The 14,632-nt window shown below is 48.7% G+C and overlaps 1 protein-coding gene across 1 annotated transcript in view; it reads left to right on the top strand.

Moving 5' to 3' along the window:
• LOC309684911 (E3 ubiquitin-protein ligase TRIM36-like) overlaps positions 1-13,920 on the top strand; it is a gene marked incomplete at both ends in the record, with an annotated part of 82,849 nt that extends 68,929 nt beyond the window's left edge. Inside the window, 7 exon segments of the mRNA XM_082500749.1 lie at positions 9,219-9,256; positions 9,258-9,363; positions 10,443-10,538; positions 11,471-11,724; positions 12,374-12,498; positions 13,040-13,333; positions 13,619-13,920. Of these exon segments, the coding sequence (XP_082356875.1) occupies positions 9,219-9,256; positions 9,258-9,363; positions 10,443-10,538; positions 11,471-11,724; positions 12,374-12,498; positions 13,040-13,333; positions 13,619-13,920 (1,215 nt within the window).
• Positions 13,921-14,632: the final 712 nt, after the last annotated feature.

Here is a 14,632-nt window from a genome sequence, read left to right as displayed (position 1 = left end):
AAACCTCCTCCAAGTCCGTGTTTTTAGGGCTGTGCCTGAAGGAGGAGACATGCAGAGGTGTGATGCTCATTGGCTCGCGTGGCCGCGGGGATGGGTGATGACTGGGAGGACGTAAGGGAGCTCTCCTCACCTGGCCCCAACTTGTACCTTCTTCTTCTCGCTAAACAGAGACACGACGAGGAGGCGGTGATGGACCAGGGAAGAACGAGCACCGTTGCCAATATTCACTATGAGAAGGAGGAGCTGGAAGGTGAGTCGGGAGAGGTGGCACCAGCCCCACGCGTTTTCCCGTTGCGCAAAGTCCCTGCTGCGTCCTGTGCTCAGTGTACGCATCACCTGCAGCGAAACGTGGCGTGCTTCTAAATAAACAAGCACAGTTATTTTCACATTTTTTTTAATGTTGTGGCTTTTAGACAGAGGGGAAAAAGCCCCCGCGGCATCTGTGGTGTGAGTGTTGGCCACAGAGCTTGGTAGTTCCCAGCTTGTTTTCTCAGAAGCTGCTCTTGGCTTGGAGAGGTCAGGAGAATAATTTGATGGCTGCAGACACAGGGCTGTGATTTTCTTTTTTTTTTGTTCCAGACTTCATTATCACGGGACTAATTGGATCTCCTCTTGTCGCCTTGTGCCGACAAAGATTTTAAAAATAATCACCTTCTGTGGCTGCTTAATGAGCAGGTCTGAGTGTTGTCCAGCCGAAGCTGGAATTTGAGACGAGGGTTGATACTTTCAGGGCACTTTTAGGTGACCCGGAGCCATCGCTTGTTGTTGCTCTGTTGTTGCAAAGTTAGAGTAAAACAGGCTTGTAAAAAGGGACGGGTCTCTGACATTCAGAAATGCAGTGAAACTAAAATGAAGAGAAGTTGGTGTTTCCTCCTGGGATGGCTGTGCTGGTTTAATCATGGCAGCGGCGTCAACCGTCTCCGCAATATCGAGAGTGATGAGAACGCTGCTTTTTTTGCAGGCCACCACACCCTGTCCGTGGGCATGCGGATGCCACTGGTGAGGCAAAGCCACCGGCACCACCGACCCCACCGCCAGAAGCATCGGAAGAAGGAACGGGAGGACTGTGGCCCGATGGAGCAGGGCTACCACTGTAAGTCCCGCCGCAGCATTCATGAGCCTCCTCGGGGCTGCGTGGGTGCCGGGGTCCTCTGCAAGCAGGTCCGTGTGGCTGATTGGTGTGGTTTGCTGTTCTTCTGAGGGAAAGTGGCATTATTTGGGAGGCAGTTGAAGGCATAATGGATTGAGGCTGGTCTTCCTTAGAGGGATCCTGCCTTTAAAAATGGAAACGTGGGGAAGGAAAGTGGCCCATCCTTATGCAGAGGTGGAACAGATGGTTCTCCTTCTCCATGGCTCTGTGCAAGCCTGGCCAGACCCGGGGGAGAGGGGCCAGCCCAATATTTAGGGCTGAACTGGTGCCAATCGATGGCCACGTAGGGCTTGCTCCAGCGCTCGCTGCCGTCTTCCACGTCCTCCTCAAACTTCAGCCACCTGCGGACATCGGGCACGATCGGCCCCGTTGCAAGAAAACAGCCTCAGCTCTGCAACCCCTTTGATGCAGCTACGGGGCGGCAAGAGGAGAAGGCTCCGCGCATCGGCACCTGCAGCTGCAAAAGCTTTGCGTCCCAGAGAGCGGAAGGCAGAGCCCGCGGCCGCCACCGCAGCTGGCAGCAGGGATTTACCTTGCCGTTTCCTTCCACTCGGCATCTTCACCCTCCTTCAGGAAGATCTCATCCAGCTCGGTGAACAAGTGGTGGGGAATGTGCTGCTCATCCTCCTCGGTGCCGAGGATGAACTACACCCGCTGGGATGGGGTGTCTGGGGGCAGAAGATAAATCCCGTTACCACACCTGCATTCGGCCTGTCACGCTCACATGCAAAGCGGCCATCGATTGGCACCAGTTCAGCCCTAAATATTGGGCTAGCCCCTCTCCCCCGGGTCTGGCCAGGCTTGCACAGAGCCATGGAGAAGGAGAAACGCCAGATCGGGCAAAAAATGTCATTATCTAGGATGGGAAATAATTATCTGAGTGGAGTGATGAATAAGCACTTTGATGATGGCTTTTAGCAAAAGAGAATTCTTCCTTTTGCTGCAAAGGCTGAACTGCAGGTCCATGGCTACTATCATGACGGATGAGGCGTGACGAGATCAGAGATATCTCCGGGTCATTTTTGGGGCTTTCTTCACCTCTCCCTGTCTCTGTAGTAGTGAGGAAGAGGGTTTGTTGTCCCTCTTAGCTGCCTGCAGGAGGCTAAAATCCCACCTGGGCTGCAGCCTGCGCCTCATCCTTCTCCCCAGGGTCCCCAGCATGCTGCCCCCAGTGGTGGCATTGCCAGGGCCAGTGAAACTTCTCCTCTTGAAGCAGAAGGCTGTGGGGTGCCATGGGGGACGGGAGCCTGGTGGAGATGGTTACAAATACTGTGATGCACAGATTTTTCCTTTGGGGGGAATATTTCCTGCCATTTCCAACAGGCGATTTGCGGAAAATGACCTTGCATTTAGCCAAGAGCTTATTGCACTGGTTAGGACATCCGAGATGGGTCATCCTCTCACCTGGTTGTCTCCTACGGCAGGTCTTCCACGATGTTGCCTATAAAGCCAAGAACCGGGCTGACCTGGTGGCTGGCATCGATGAGTTTCTGGATCAGGTCATGGTTTTGCTGCCAGGAGAGTGGGATCCCTCCATCCGAATTGAGCCCCCGAGAAACGTCCCTTAGCAGGTGGGTGCTGCGGCAGAAGGAGGCACGATGGGGACGGGCAGGAGGGCAGCACGGCTGGGGGTGCTGCTCAGGGGCCCAAATTTACAGGTCACATACCCAGCCCAAAAAGCAAAACAAGCCAGTGGCTTAAAAGACATATCTTTATCTTATTTCCATTTTACCAGGAAAAAAGGAAGGTGCCAGAAGCTCTCGATGACAGTGCTCCTCACAGCAAGCCGGAGAAACACAGCGGTCCTGAACTGGAGCGGACAGGAAGGTGTGAACTGCAATAGTTTGGTGGGGTGTTTTTCTGTTTGCCCCTAAAATCTGAGTGCGCACCTCCCTTCTAGCAGAGTTTTGGGGTGAAGTGGGTCAGTGAAGGGGCTCCAGGTTACCAGCTTGGTCCCTTGGGCTGGGTGGGTGGGAGATTTGGGCAGCTGGGCTCAGCCGCAGCGTGGTTGCACACAGGTTTTCTTGCTTTGGGGTGGAAGCAGATGTGTAAGTACCTCTAGGTAGAGCTCTGCTGCTTCTCAAAGTGAGGGACTGTTGCAATAAGAGGGGACGGGCTCTCAGGTTTGGTCTCTTTTTCTTTTTGTTGGAGGGTTTCTTTTGTTGGAGGATGGACAGTGGGGTGGATTGAGAACTGGCTGACAGATAGAGCTCAGAGGGTTGTGGTTAGTGGTGCAGTCTAGTTGGAGGTCAGTAACAAGTGGTGTCCCTCAGGGGTCAGTACTGGGTCCAGTCCTGTTCAATATATTCGTCGATCTGGATGAAGGGATAGAGTGTACCATCGGCAAGTTTGCTGATGACGCTAAACTGGGAGGAGTGGCTGACAGGCCAGAAGGCTGTGCTGCTTTACAGCGTGACCTGGACAGGCTGGAGAGTTGGGCAGGGAGGAACCTAATGAAATTCAACAAGGGTGAATGTAGGGTACTGTATCTGGGGAGGAATAACCCCACGCATCAGTACAGGTTGGGGGCTGACTCTCTCCTGGAGAGCAGCTCTGTGGAAAGGGACCTGGGAGTCCTGGTGGACAACAGGATGACCATGAGCCAGCAATGTGCCCTGGCGGCCAAGAGGGCCAATGGCATCCTGGGGTGCATCAAGAAGAGTGTGGCCAGCAGGTGGAGGGAGGTCATCCTCCCCCTCTACTCTGCCCTGGTGAGGCCGCATCTGGAGTACTGCGTCCAGTTCTGGGCTCCCCAGTTCAAGAAAGACAGGGATCTGCTGGAGAGGGTCCAGCAAAGGGCTACGAAGATGATTAGGGGATTAGAACATCTTTCATATGAGGAAAGGCTGAGGAACTTGGGTCTCTTTAGTGTAGAGAAAAGAAGACTGAGGGGGGATCTTATTAATGCTTTCAAATACTTAAAGGGAGGATGCCAGAGGGATGGGAGGAGTCTTTTTTCAGTGGTGCCCATTGATAGGACGAGGGGTAATGGGCACAAGCTTGAACATAGGAAGTTCCATCTTAACATGAGGAGGAACTTCTTCACTTTGAGGGTAGTGGAGCACTGGAACAGGCTGCCCAGAGAGGTTGTGGAGTCTCCCACTCTGGAGATGTTCAAAACCCGCCTGGACGCTGTCCTGTGCAACCTGTTGTAGGTGACCCTGCTCTGGCAGGGGGGTTGGACTAGATGATCTCCAGAGGTCCCTTCCAACCCTGACTATTCTGTGATTCTGTGTTTCTGTGTTTTTTTTGTATGCCTCAGTTTCTCCTGGGGCTAAAATGGGAGAAGGAGACTTCTTTTTAGCAATGGAAGTTACTCTGTGCTTGCGATTGTCCTTCCTCAGCCAAGAAAACTTAACGTGGTCTTCCACGAAAATGGTTTAATTTTTTTTCCTTCCTCCAGGCTCTTTGGAGGTTTGATCCGGGATGTGAAGCGAAAAGCCCCCTGGTTCTGGAGTGACTTTCGGGATGGTCTGAGCCTGCAGTGTCTGGCGTCCTTCCTCTTCCTCTACTGTGCCTGCATGTCCCCCGTCATCAATCACCTTTGGGGGACTGCTGGGGGAGGCGACCAACAGCCACATAGTGAGCACCTCTCTCTGTTGGGTGGCACGAGGGAGGACAACACTCATGCAAAAGTCCTTGCTGCAGTGAATTTGCACTTGTGGTTTTCCCTCTAATGATTTAATTACTCGCTGCTGCCTCTCTTCCCCGGACAGAGTGCCATGGAGTCGCTGCTGGGCGCATCCGTGACCGGCGTGGTGTATTTCCTCTTTGCTGGCCAACCTCTCGCCATCCTCGGCAGCACCGGCCCCGTCCTCGTGTTCGAGAAGATCCTCTACAAATTCTGCAAGTAAGGCTGGCTGCTGCGGCCAGGTGCTGCGAGCGCCTTCAGAAGAAGGCAGGGATGGAGAAAAGATGTTTTTCTTAGTGGTAGTTGGTAGATTTAAGTTGTCTTCTGTGTCACAGACATCACGCGCTGCTGCTTTAGTATGTGACGGTGCAGGAGCCCTCGGTCTCTGAAGGATGGATGGGTGGTTCAGGGTTTTTAGAGTTAAAGTGAAAGAGCAGGAGGAGGAGAAACCACAAGGATATGGATGCCCGAGATGGGCTGCCCAGGGAAGATGAGACAAATGACTCTGGTTTGGGAATGAGGGAAGATTTGCTTTCCTCTCAGTACAAACTCGGGCACTTTTTTGCATGTTTTTTGCTGGAAGTGGAAATATATTTTACCCACATATCCAAACAGTTCTCTGGTCAAATGTTTTGATGATTTTTGAAAAAGCAGGAGCTTTTCAGGCAAAATGGATATTTTCCATGACAGTCTTTTTGTTGTGGCAACTGTGATGGGAGATTAACCTCTCTTATTGCAATTAAATTTATTATGAAGCCCCAACTTGCTGGCAGCAGGTAACTGGGTGCAAACCCAGCCGGTTTGGCTGTTAGGGCATCGGGGTGATGTGGGAGAACACCACCTTCCACAACAGGGACCTGACCTCAATTAGCCTCCGAGGCATTAACACAAGGTAATTGTTAAAGAATGATAATTAAATAATTGGCCTCTCCTCCTGCGGGCCCACACCCTGCGCCGCAGCCCCGAGGCTGTCTGTCGTAGGACGTGGAAACTGCATTTACCATCCGCAGCCTTGACACGCTCCTGAATTGCTGCCGACTTTCCCCAAAGGAAGGCACGGCTCGGAGCCTCTTGCTGCCCTTTCCACCCTGCATTTTCTTTTGCTTTCCCAGGGACTACGCACTCTTCTACCTCTCTCTACGGCGTGCATTGGGCTGTGGACCGCCTTCTTCTGCACGGTGCTGGTGGCCACTGACGCTAGCTCTTTGGTGTGCTACATCACCCGCTTCACCGAAGAAGCCTTCGCCTCCCTCATCTGCATCATCTTCATCTATGAGGCTCTGGAGAAGCTGAGTCACCTGCGAGAGGCCTACCCTGTGCACACGCACAGCAAGCTGGACTTCCTCACCATCTCCTAGTGGGTTTCTTCCTCCTAAAGTGCCGCTGCCCCTTGGCAGGAGCTCAGGGCTGCACCCCCATCGCCTTCCCCTCACCTCTGTCTTGGCTTCTCTCCTCCCAGCTGTAAGGGTGAGGCACCGACCCATCCCAGCAACGAAACCCTGCAGTTCTGGGAGAGCAACAAGATCAATGTGTCTGGCATCACCTGGGAGAACCTCACGGTGACTGTAAGTGCCCCGAGTCACTGCTTCCTCGTGCCGCGGCCGTGGCGTCCAGGGCACTGGCCTGGTGCAAAGCTCAGAGCCCTTCAGGTGATGATGGGCTTCCAACTGTGCCAGTGCTGCTCTGAAAAGTCGTTATTTCAGTCTAAGGTGTGGGTTTAACCCCCTTGGGCCTGGGAAGGAGAGTCCACCTCATCCCTGACATGGTGGGCAATAACTGTTATCCTCAGGACAGCGGTTCTGTCTGGGAGCAAGGTTCAGTGGGTGCTTTGGTTATTGGAGAAGTTGGAGGACTTCAGTTCATGCTTGAAGGCCATAATTAGCTTCCTTAATTGGTTCCTAGTAACTCCAGGCCTTGCTTTCTTACTCAGCGCTGTCTGAAGGTACGTGCATAAACTTGCATGTCTGAGCAGCTCCTTGGGCCATTGTTGCTGGAAGCAGAGCTCAGGCACAGGGTGGGACGCTCTTATAGACATCTTCACCCCCCTTGGCTGTGTCCTGTGAGCCCGCCCCCTGTGAGCCCGCCCCTGGGAAGGGACAATTTGTCTCTTCTCCTTTCCTGTCACTGTTGTCTTAGCCCTCCTTCCCCGTTCCCTCTTTCACTCTCCCCAAGAGTTTCCAGTGTTTCCTTCCCCTCTGGTGTCTTCTTCAGCCACGGTTACCTGCCGTTCAAGCGGAGGATGTGCCATAGGTCTGTGGTACGGTGTCCCATCACATCTCCTGTGTCCGCTGTCGTGGAGAGTTTCATGGACCTGCCTGTGGACACGATGGCCCCTACACACCTGAAGTCCTCTTCAGGCTGAGAGATCTGGGGCTGTTCAGTCTGGAGAAAAAATGGCTCAGGGAGACCTTATTAAGGTGTCTCAATGCCTGATGGGAGGGAATGAAGGCAAGGGAGCCAACTGTACCTCAGGAGTTCCCAGTGAGTAGACTCGGAAGGTTGTCAAACTCTGGAACCACTGGAACACTGCAACCGCCCAAAGAGGTTGTTAACTCTCCACCAATGGAGATCTTCCAAAGCCTCAGGAGTTCCCAGTGAGCTTTGAATTTTGAGGGTGAACAAACACTGGAACAGGTGTCTCAGAGAGGTGGTGGAGTCTCTAATAACGGAGTTATTCAAAACCCACCGAGAGAAGGTCCTGAGCAACCTGCTGTAGCTGACCCTGCCTCAGCTGGGGCTTGGACTACACGGTCTCCAGAGGTGCCTTCCAACCTCACCCATTCTGTGAGTGTAGAGGACAAAAGTAAGACAGAAAGAAATGAGAACAGGTCCCCTTGGCCACAAACACCTTGGTCTCCTGTGGAGAGGACCTGTGATGAAGAGAGGAAACTTATAATGAGGAAGGAGTAGCAGAGATGGAGTGTTATGCACTGACTGTAATCCTCCGTTTCCCATCCCTCGTGTGCCTCTCCAGGCGGGAGTGAGAAGAAGAAATGCAAATGCAAATGAAGGAGTAATTTGAGCCTAGGGGAAAAAAAAAAAAAGTGAGGTGGGGGAATGGTCTAAAATATTTAGTCATAGTTTCTGACTATCCAAGTCTACTTGACTTGGCAATGAACTGATAATTTGTAAGTGATTTCCCTGTCTTTGTTTTGACCCATGATCATCTTTCCCCTCGTATCATCTTGAGGAGGGGGAGCGAGTGAGCAGCTTGGTTGTTGTCTGGCTGCTGGTCAAGGTTAACCCACCTTTCATAAACCCGCTTTCATTCACAACCAGACTGGAGAGCACTTTGTAACGTGTGTGGTGGGGATGGGAGAAGCAGATACTGGGCTGATTGTTCTTGAATTCTGAGAGAACTAGACAAGGTAATCTGCTGACCTCTTCGGTCTCTAGCTTGCAGGCTGTAATTCTTACTTACACGAGGAGATGAATAAAAGTGTGCAGTTTCCGTTAGGTGTGACTGTGCACTGCTGTGGAAAAACTGCTTCCACAGACTAACAGCATGACTGCAGTTTTTGGAGATGTCTGCCTGCACAGCTAATTTTCCTGAACATTTCCTTTGTCTTTGGGCTTTTCACCATAGCCTAAGATAACATTTGGAGCTTGAGAGTTGGTTTTGGAGATGGTCTGCAACCTTAGCTTTGAGTGTCCGTGTTTATGCTACTTTATGTGCCTTTTAGATGGCTTTATCTGTTGCATGATCTTGGAGTTGAGCGGCACTTTTTCCCTCTTTGAGCAGTTATTTCAACACGCTCAGTTTTTGAAAGATGAGTTTTAGTGAACACCAGGTTTTTTACAGTGCTGTTTAAGCTGTTGCTGGAATTAGCGCTCAGCATGAGCAACTTGTAATTGGAGTCAGACAGAAAAATTGAAACACTGGGGCCTTTTGTCTTTAAGATGGCTGTGACTGGTGGTGGTGGCTGCGTTTCATTTGTTGCTCCAAGAGCAATGGCTATGTGGCTGGTCAGAGTCTAGCTTAGACCTCAGTCATTACAGTATTATGTCAACTCTTGCTTTAAGAAACAGTTCATAGCTGTTTCAAGAGATGCCGGTGTGAACAGGGTTAAATTTGACAGGGTGGACATGTTCTGTATTGCATTTACATCTCCGAACTGGAGTGCGGGGAGCTTGAGGTGTGCAGACAGCTTCAGGGATTAGCAAAATGGTTGATTGCAGTATGGAGGCTATGTGATGTGTACACAGACATTGCTACAGGTTCACTCACTGTAAACCTGGTGAAACTGTTTGTTTTCATCTGCTGGCTTTCACTGGCATGGACAAATGTAAAAGGTGGAAGATAAACAGAATATAAAAAATACCCACTGATAAGTCAGACGCTGCTGTGGGATAATTGAGTGTTTTGGTGGTTTGTTGAGCACCTCCGTTTTTGGAAGGACACCTGCATTCTCTCTGCTCTCTTTTTTTTTCTTCCAGATTTTGATGTGTCCAGAACATGAAATGGAGAGGGTAAACGTACTGTGAAACCTGCAGAAGGCCTGTTTGTCGTCTATGTAAACTGGGTGGATGTCATGCAAACCACAGAGTAACAACCATAAGCACTGCCTACAAAACCTTTAAGGTAAAAGTAAATATTGTTGGACCTGGCCTTAAGAAGGGGGAAGAGCACTGAGCCTCGGGTTTAAGGGCAAACTTCCCCTGGCAGGATGCCAGGACGTGTGTTTGGAGGACACTGAACGAGTCATGAGGCATGCTGCTGTGCAACATCTGTTAATGTATATATTAGTGTGACATAGTGTGCGGCTAAGAAACTAAACTATATTTTCTATGAGGCTTCAAACAGAACCCCTTAAAAGCGCTTCCACCTTATGTTAGCCAACTGTGCATCAGTACTGACCAATGCAGAAGGTTTAAGAAGTTAATGGTTTACAATCTGGCTTTTTTAAGGCAAGTGTCCTTGTGGCTTGGGTTAGCTTATACTTCAGAAGCACTCCTGAAGAATCTGCATCGGCAGTTATCTGCTGGGACGCTGTATGTTTTTGAAGTTGCAGAGCTGTTGATTCCCTAAGCACCATACAACAGGGCAGACTTGCAAACACTGCTTTGTTATTAAAGAATGATTGCTGCTGCCTCCTCTTCTTCCTTTGCTTCCTCTCTTGCTCACAGGAGAGAAAAAAAAAAAAAAAGCCCATCCCAGCCTGCCTTCTACTCTTTGGCCTCCTCGCCTGTTTGCAAGGCTTTTCTTGTACAGCTGTTAACTCTTGCAACTAAGGAAGTGCAGAGACACTCCTAAGTTCAAGTTTCCAACCACTCATTTTTCTAGCAAACCTTACTACAGATGAGTTAATAACCTATGAGGCTTTTCTATTAGTTCTGGTAACGTCTTGAAGACTCGTGTTCCTAGCCTAAGAGAGAAGGTGACTGCTGTGGCTGGGGAAGGATGAGCCAGCTGAGGCTGTCACCTCTTCTCCTCAGAGGCTGTGCCACCAGTCCTGCACATGGCAGTGGCCTGATGTCCCGGGCCAGTCATGGCGGGTCACTGAGCAGTTCTCCGCAGGGTTGCTGCTCATAACTGATGGCAGGCTCTTGTCCTCGTAACTACAGAAACTGAGTGCTGGCTGGGTGGCCCACCTGTGCTTGTTGTCAGTTTGGGTGGGATGCCCTTGTTCTGCCTGCCAGTTTGCTGTTTTATTTTAACAGGAGAAGCTTTCAAAAGATATCGAGTACCTCATCAGTAAGGAGAGCCAGGTGAAAGCTCGCATCATGCAGCTGGATCTGCTGCTGAAAGAAACAGAGGTGAGAGTGGCTTGTGGGTTGTCTGGGGATGGACCTTGCAAGGACACAGCAGGGACTCCAAATGGAACAGTGAAGTGTTCCAGATCCTTTGGGGTTTTTTTTTGTTAGCCAGCAAAACCATTTCTGAACAGTTTGTGTTGGTTCTGAGTCACAGACGGTAAGACCTAATCCTGACAGTGTGGGAAATTTGGGCAACCTACAGAGGGAAGTTAAGTTTTGGGTGCTGCTGTGAATTTAATTGACATAAAGCTTATTTGATACCTTACCCAAAGAGAGGTGGGTTAGACTTACAGCTCTTGCATATGAGTGGTGCTGCACAATTTATGCTGTCTGTTTACCTTGAGGATGTTGCAGTGAAGTCAGAATTAAGGGCAAAATCTCCCTGCAGAAGAGTCAGAGCTGGGAGCTCACATAGGAGCTGAAAAACGCAATGGCAAAAATTGGCAGGAGCTCCTGGCCCTGCCTGTATCTTGCTGCAGATGGCCTTTGTGCTTCATAGTTCCTTTAATCCAGGGCACTCATCAGAGGTGGCACTACAGGGCATAGGGGAGAAACTGGGCTGGACTCCCAGTTCAGGGTGACTGGGGAAGGTGGAAGAGCACCTAGGTCTTGGGCATGAAGACTTCAGACGCTGACTTGCTTTTACAGTGCTTTTCCATGAACTATTTAGACAAACGCTGTGCGTAACTCAATACATAATCGGAGGAATAATTTCCTGCTCTTTCCTCTCTGTGTTAACATAGGAGACGCTTACTAGCTTGGGTGCAGTGCTGATTGCATTTTCAGTGTTGAAGAGCATAACAAAGCTCGTTAGTCTTGTCAGTCAAACAGATGACTAGTTTGCTCTGATCTCTTGAACAACCCTAAGTACGTTTCTGTACACAGCCACAGTGCTGTGGGATCCGTCTAAAATGTCTTTTGTTCCCTCCTAGTGCAACAGTGAAAGAGCTAAAGAAGAAACATCTCAGAGTTTTGAGAAATTATCTCATGTCCTGGAAGAGAAGAAATCCGCAGCTCTTAGGGCAATTGAAGCTTCTAAGAATTTAAGGCTGGAAAAATTGCAAACACAAGCAGAAGAATCTCAAGGGCTCCTGGAAAATAATGGCCTTGTAGGACTTGCTCAAGAACTGCTTAAAGAAACCAATCCATCTTGTTTTGTTCAAACAGCAAAACAACTTCACGTCAGGTATCTTATTAATTATCTTCCGTTCGAGGTACAGGTACTGTTCCAGGGATGTCTGGTCAGTCATATTCTTTGGACACCTGCTAGGAAAGTACTGAATGCAAGTACTTTGTGTTGCAGAGCCTCAGAGGCGGTCCCGGTACCATTCAGTAGAAATTCCTATATTACAGTGTGCGTTAAAAAACAGCCCAGAGGAGGGGCTCTGTCCTGCGACAACGCCTAGCCTTCTTCAGTAGGACTGCAGTGGAAGGGTAACCCATTCAGCTCACTGATACAGTCCTTTGCTCAGAGATTGCATCGGGTATTTGCAAGTTAATCTAACAGGTCTCTTCTGGCTTTAAACTCTGATCTGAATAGTTGTGCTCCATTAGCGCTTCACACCTATTTTGTTCTTTGAATGTAATGCCCCAAATTGTTAAAATGCTCTGCCAACCAAAAGATTCCCTGTTAGTTATCTTTACACTGATGTACAAAAGGCCTTTAAATTTTGCATTTTAATTCTGTCTAGAGAGACAAGTTTCTGGGACACATGAGTAAGTACCTGAAAAGAGAACTTTTTTTAAAGCAAAACCTAGCGGTTTTGCTTTAAGGAATGCACCCATGTGAATTCCTTTTTCCCTCTTCTGCCATCCCTCTGCTTCTGTGCTTTCAGAATCCAAAAAGCTACTGAATCTCTCAAGAGCTTCAAGCCAGCAGCTGAAACTACTTTCGAGGACTTTGTGATGGACATAGCCAAGCAAGAAGAGATCCTTGGTGACTTGTCCTTCCATTCCAATGGTAAATTATGAGAGCATCACGTCTTTCTTGAGTTATAGCTTTAAGGGCTTCTCTGGAAAGAGGCAAAACTTGTGCAGGGCTGCAGTTGCAGAACTCAATCTTGTGACTTGCATTGTCCCTTCTGCCTCTGTGATTCACAAGGCACTACCTGGCAGCAATGCTAGCTTCAGCTTTGATAAAGAAGCTAAGATGCCATGGCATTCAGAACCAGTTTACATTGGCTTCCAAAATATTGTAGTTAAGTAATACTAGGTCTTCCTAGCAGCTTTTTGTCGTGATTGCATGACAGAAAAGAATAGGTTTTTATATGGTTTTTTAGTTGCCAGCAAAAATAAATAATACAACTTTCAAAGTAAAACCAGAAAGGATTTAAGTGCATGAACAGACCCATCCTCATCTGCACTCTTTGACTGAGTCAGATTTCCCCCCCCCACTGTCCCCCCAGTGCTGTGGCCGCTCAACAAAGGGCTTCTGTGTTTAATTCTAAAACAACATGTATCTACATTTGAGGTTTTTTTCTCCTGAATCTCTGTCATTCCAGGTCTAGAAATACCAGAAATCAATGAAGAGCAGAGCAAAATGTACAACAAAGCTCTGATCAGTTGGGAATGCCCTGGGAAGACAGACTCAGCTGATATCTATGTTCTTGAGTATCATAAGCTTAATAGAGAAGAGGAGAGTACAACGTGGCAGGAGATCGAAGTTTGCAGCAAGAGCAAAGTCATATCTGATCTCGATGACGACAGCAGCTATGCCTTCAGAGTTCGAGGATATAAAGGATCCATCTCCAGCCCTTGGAGCCGAGAAGTTATCTTGCGTACGCCTCCAGCCCCAGGTATTGGGTTTTCTTATGTCCACGAGCTGCTGGTGGTGTTAAGAGCTGTAGGTGGTTTCCAGTAGCTCCCAGACTTCTACTACACTGTTACCGGTTGTATACATGTTTAAAAGCACTGTTAACAAACAGGTTAAGTAGGTAGCATACTGAGACTGTGTTAGCTTGCGTAATGTTCCTGGTAGCCTTTAAAAGCGAGGAATTCTAGTGCCAGCATGACTTAAAATATAGTTTATAAGCACAGAAATACTTAAGTAAGAGAAAATTTTTTGGGATGCTGTTTTTCAGTTCTCAGTTTTCTTTTTGATGACAAATGCGGGTACAACAGTGAACATCTCCTGCTGAACCCAGGAAGAACCTCTGTGGAAAGTAGGGCTGGATTTCCTCTACTGCTGGGGTCTGAGCGCATGCAGGTCGGATGCTACACAACCCTGGATTACATCATTGGCGACACTGGGATTGCCAAAGGGAAGCACTTCTGGGCTTTTCACGTGGAAGCCTATTCCTACCTGGTGAAAGTGGGAGTTGTTTCTAGCAACAAGATACAGAAGTTGTTCCATGATACCCATGATGTGACCAGCCCAAGGTAAATTGCAGACTCTTGCTTAATACATGTTTTGTATAAGGAGATGGCTTTTTAAAAAATAAATTAAGAGCGAGCCTGGTCTCAATTAGTATACAAGATGAACCTAAGCAGTGGGAAGTGGCTTGAAGGATATAGTGTAAGCAGGTTGTCCTGTTCATCCTCTACTGTTAGTAGGAAGATGTTCTAATTGTCCAGAGTCCTATTTTCTTTCTTTCTGGGAAAGAAATCGGGTTTCTACAGATATCAAGATATGTCAGTTAAAGCAAGAAGGTTAAAAAAAGAGAAAAAAAAGCATCATTTGCAAGATTGAAGCAATGCTTAGTTGTCAATAGTAAGATTCTGCCTTAATTCCCTTAGCATACTAGGTTTGGCAGCCACTCAGGGGTACAATGTTCACTGTGCATATCTGTGCGTCTTTGCTGTAGCTTGCGTCATGGTGGATTCCAAGTCACTGGCTCATCCCAGGCTATAGATTTGCATATGACACTGGAGTGCTACTGAGCACAAGCCAAAGTGCAGTGGATAAACCAGCAAAAAGATTTCCAGCTCTCAATTACAGTTGTAGTAAGCCTGGATGTGTCTAGGAACTGCAGGCTGGGAGGCTATCTCCCAGGGGCTCTTAACTTTTTCATGAATCTAACAAAAGTGTTGGCCTTCTGCTGTATAACATACTGAAATTATAAAAATGCCAGTGTCTCAAGCTTCTGAAAGTCAGA

The sequence above is a fragment of the Vanellus vanellus genome, assembly GCF_965231255.1.
Source record: "Vanellus vanellus genome assembly, contig: HAP1_SCAFFOLD_40, whole genome shotgun sequence".
Lineage (NCBI taxonomy): Eukaryota > Metazoa > Chordata > Aves > Charadriiformes > Charadriidae > Vanellus > Vanellus vanellus.
The sequence above is the reverse complement of the archived record's forward strand: the minus strand, read 5'-3'. Positions and strand labels throughout refer to the sequence as shown.